We start from the raw sequence: 3,543 nt of genomic DNA on the forward strand, positions 1-3,543 counted from the left end.
CGACTCTCTTTCAGTAGTGGTCGGTCTGTGGATTATATATAATAGTGCGATTGATCCTTCATCTTCTTTTATCTCTATCCATATGGATTCTTTATATTTTTTCCTGCCATTATTACAGTAGGTACAGAGACTCTACCTCCCATTTTCCTTTGCTGTCCTTTCTAAAATGTTTCAGCTGCAATGTTTTATTTCCAAAAGGGGCAGCAAAACCCAAAGTAAAATTATTCTCCATTTCTGATCTTCCTGAAACTGAAGTGTGTCTTCCAATTTATTTTTAAATATTATAAAAGGATTACATAATAGCTTCAGCAAACCCAAATTATTGAGGTAGGAAGGCCGCACATTCGGGCTTTATTTACTCTAGCAAAGATAGCCTGAAAGGGTTTGCCCTCGTCTTGTTTGTGCTCCATACAAACGTCGACAAATCTTGTCTCACAGAGAGCAGCCATGTACAGCTCAGGTGGCCATTTTGTATCCCTTAACAATCCAGCAACTACTAACTTCTTTAGATATTCCACGCTCAATTTAGTGACCATCAGCCCCTCCTGTCAAATAAAAGATAAATACTCAGTTATCCAAAAGGCTGTTTCTTGGAAGGATTGTGAAGAAGAAATCTCACAATCATGATCTTCTCATGAAAAAGTAATCACATCAATGGAATCAAGATGGTGGGGAATTGGAAGCAGACACATGGTTTACTGCCCTCTGAGGTGAGGGAACAAAGGTCAAGGGAGGAGTGGATACAGCCATGAGCTAGGATTTTTGAGCGGACATCTTAACTAGCACAGACACCCGTTCCTTGACCGTGGAAACAAAAGTGGATCAGCTATCAAACATGGAGGGCCAATCATAAGGCTTCCAGCATGGGAGGAGCAGAGGTTCTTAAGGGAAAGTAAGCAAAAGAGTGAAGGCTTCAATATGGAAATCTCTCCCTGCAAATTTATCAAAACCTTAACAAAAGAAAAATTCTGAAAACAGGCCAGCAGTGTGAGTGTAAGACAGGGGAGGTGCGGCTCCCCCTCAAGGGTAGCACATGGCTGCTCCTGTAGTCAGATAGTAGGGGGAAGTGTCTGGGAGAGGGCAGCCTGGATTGCTGACCCACTGTGTGGCCACCTCCAGGCACTTAAACTGGTTCCTGCTTGAAAGTTGAAAAACAGCTTTCTTCAATTGGCCACTCTAAGCGGGCTACCAACCATGTGAAAGATTGGCCCAGAGGCAGGAAGGAGCCTCAGAACTGTCATGTCAGCTAGTGGGGCAATTTATAGCTACTGCCCTCATCCCCCCAACCCGTACAGTCGAGCAGGAGCTTCCAAGGGATAGCTACTGGTCCAGAAACATGACAGGTTCCTTCAGTGGAGTATAATTTTTCAGCTTACAGCTTTAAATGACAGTCATGGGTCAACTTCTGGCAATCTGTACCCAGACACTGAAAGAGATTACTAATTATCTCCCATTCCCCCCAAAAAACATACCCTCGAGGTTTTCGGCACATTGTCACCCTGTAACTGAATGTTTTTCCTCAGTCAGGCACTTGTAAACAATTCCTGGTAATCGAACCCACTTGCATGTGTACACTTCCTGCACTCAAGAAGTTATGAAGGTGACGTGAAAAGTCAGGACTGATTTCCTAAAAGAGAAGAGAAGGATCAGAGCAGATCCAATCAAAGTGTTCAAAATCACAATGAGTTTGGTCAGAACATCCTCCCATTTGTGAAAAGATTGAGACCTACAGTGCACCAATTGAAAGCAGTCGGCAATAGAAACAAATATAACACCAGCAGGAACCTTTTCTATTTCAATCATTCTTGGGTAGTAAGTTTTATGTCCTGAACAATCTGCAGAAAGTTTCTTCTGAATTCCCTCGTGACCTTTAGTTACGCTTTTCCCCACAAGTGGAAATGTTCCACTTGGATCCACTCTATCAAATCCTTCCACAATTTTAAAACTCTCTCCTCGTTTTCAGGATAGTCAAACCACGTGCGCCTTTTCCTGCAGTCAGTTGTCATGGTCTGAGTGTGGTTTTAATTCCCACACAGGCTGAGGTCACCATGAAGGATTCTCCTTGTCAACCTCTCCCCTCCCCTGAGGCGTGGTGACTGTCAGGTTAAACTACCACCAGTCATCACTCTCTAATGAGAGAGCAGCCCTGTGGACCTCTGGGACTACGATGACTTTACCTTTGAGATTTAAATATCCAGCAGCACAGCTAGACAGTGTGACAGATGCTCTTAAAGGGATAAGTATGTGAGATAAATTGAACGTTAGGTTAGCAATTGAGACTTATGAATTCAGTACAAAAAGCTATGAAGTTACCATAGTCCTACGAGGACATAGGGCTGCTAGAGATTAAGCAAAAAAAAACCTACATACAAAGAGGTATTGAGTAGACACTACAATTGATAGTTACATTTAATATGCAAAATTCAAGGGAAAATTGGACAAGAACACACGTACAGTGTTTAGACTCTAGACTAAGAAGGAAGATACTGCTTTAAACCAACGAGACAGTGCAAACAGTAGGTTTAAAAAGTCTGTTTTTTTTGGAATGCATTGTTCATCGCATATGATGTTGGAACATTGAAAACTGAAGCTGACACCGCATTGCAAATGAGTTCCGAATGAAAGAAAAATTTCTTGACAACAATGCTCTGATTGGCTCCTGACCAGATGACCATGGCTTGTGTGGAGAACAGAACCACTTAGCCTGCAAAGAAACGGCGTCAAAAAATCTCACTGTCTCTCTTTCCCATGAGTGAAGGTACTTGAAAGTCCCAAGTAATAGTTAGTTGTCTTCCTATAACCTTTCTATACAAATCCCCACTGAAGAAATAAAATGCTTCAAAGATAGTGAAAAGACAAATTCTCAACCAGTAAATGCAGAATAGCATCAGTGTGCAAACAACCTTTTGTTAACAAGAAATAGAAAGGAAGAGAAAGAAAGCAACACATTGAATCCCGTGGCTCAGACTGGAGCTAGCAAACTGTGTTTCCTTGAACTTCTTGTCTTTTACCACTTTTAATATCCATGTCTTCTCAGTCTTTGAGTGTTTGTCTGTTTTTGAAAGGGGTATTCAAGAAGGGATACAGTTTATGTTGTAGAGTTATGACTTAGCAATTTATATTTCCTAATTGTGATTGGTTAAAGTCAATTTGTTTCTAATAAGCAGTTAATATCTTGTTAATCATAGAAAACTGGTGGGAGTTTTCTTTTAACCTGAGTTTATCAATCAGATAAACTTAGAACTTTGGATGGTTTGACTAAATCTTTTCACATTCGTGATGACTCCAGGAATAATGGTGCTTGATTTCCAGCACAGAACCCCAGTGAGTCGTGACAATGGGCAGAGACATTGCAGGCTGAAGGACCTCCTTCTCTAAGTAGGAGGACCTTTGGCCTGCAATGCCTTTACCCAATATCACGACTCACTTGGGTACTGCGCTGGAAATCAAGCATCATTATTCCTGGAGTCATCACGAATGTGAAAAGATTTAGTCAAACTATCCAAAGTTCTAGTTTATCTGATTGATGACATCAGGTACCAT

The 3,543-nt window shown here is 41.3% G+C and overlaps 1 protein-coding gene across 1 annotated transcript in view; it reads right to left on the minus strand.

The window, feature by feature from the left end:
* Positions 1-305: 305 nt before the first annotated feature.
* The window catches only part of zgc:194242 (uncharacterized protein LOC100005854 homolog), a 10,245-nt gene continuing 7,007 nt past the window's right edge, over positions 306-3,543 (minus strand). Inside the window, exon 2 of the mRNA XM_048611853.1 lies at positions 306-542. Coding sequence (XP_048467810.1) covers positions 306-542 — 237 coding nt within the window. The remainder of the gene's footprint in view (positions 543-3,543) is intronic.

The sequence above is a fragment of the Rhincodon typus genome, chromosome 25 (assembly GCF_021869965.1).
Source record: "Rhincodon typus isolate 14 chromosome 25, sRhiTyp1.1, whole genome shotgun sequence".
Classification (NCBI taxonomy): Eukaryota; Metazoa; Chordata; class Chondrichthyes; order Orectolobiformes; family Rhincodontidae; genus Rhincodon; species Rhincodon typus.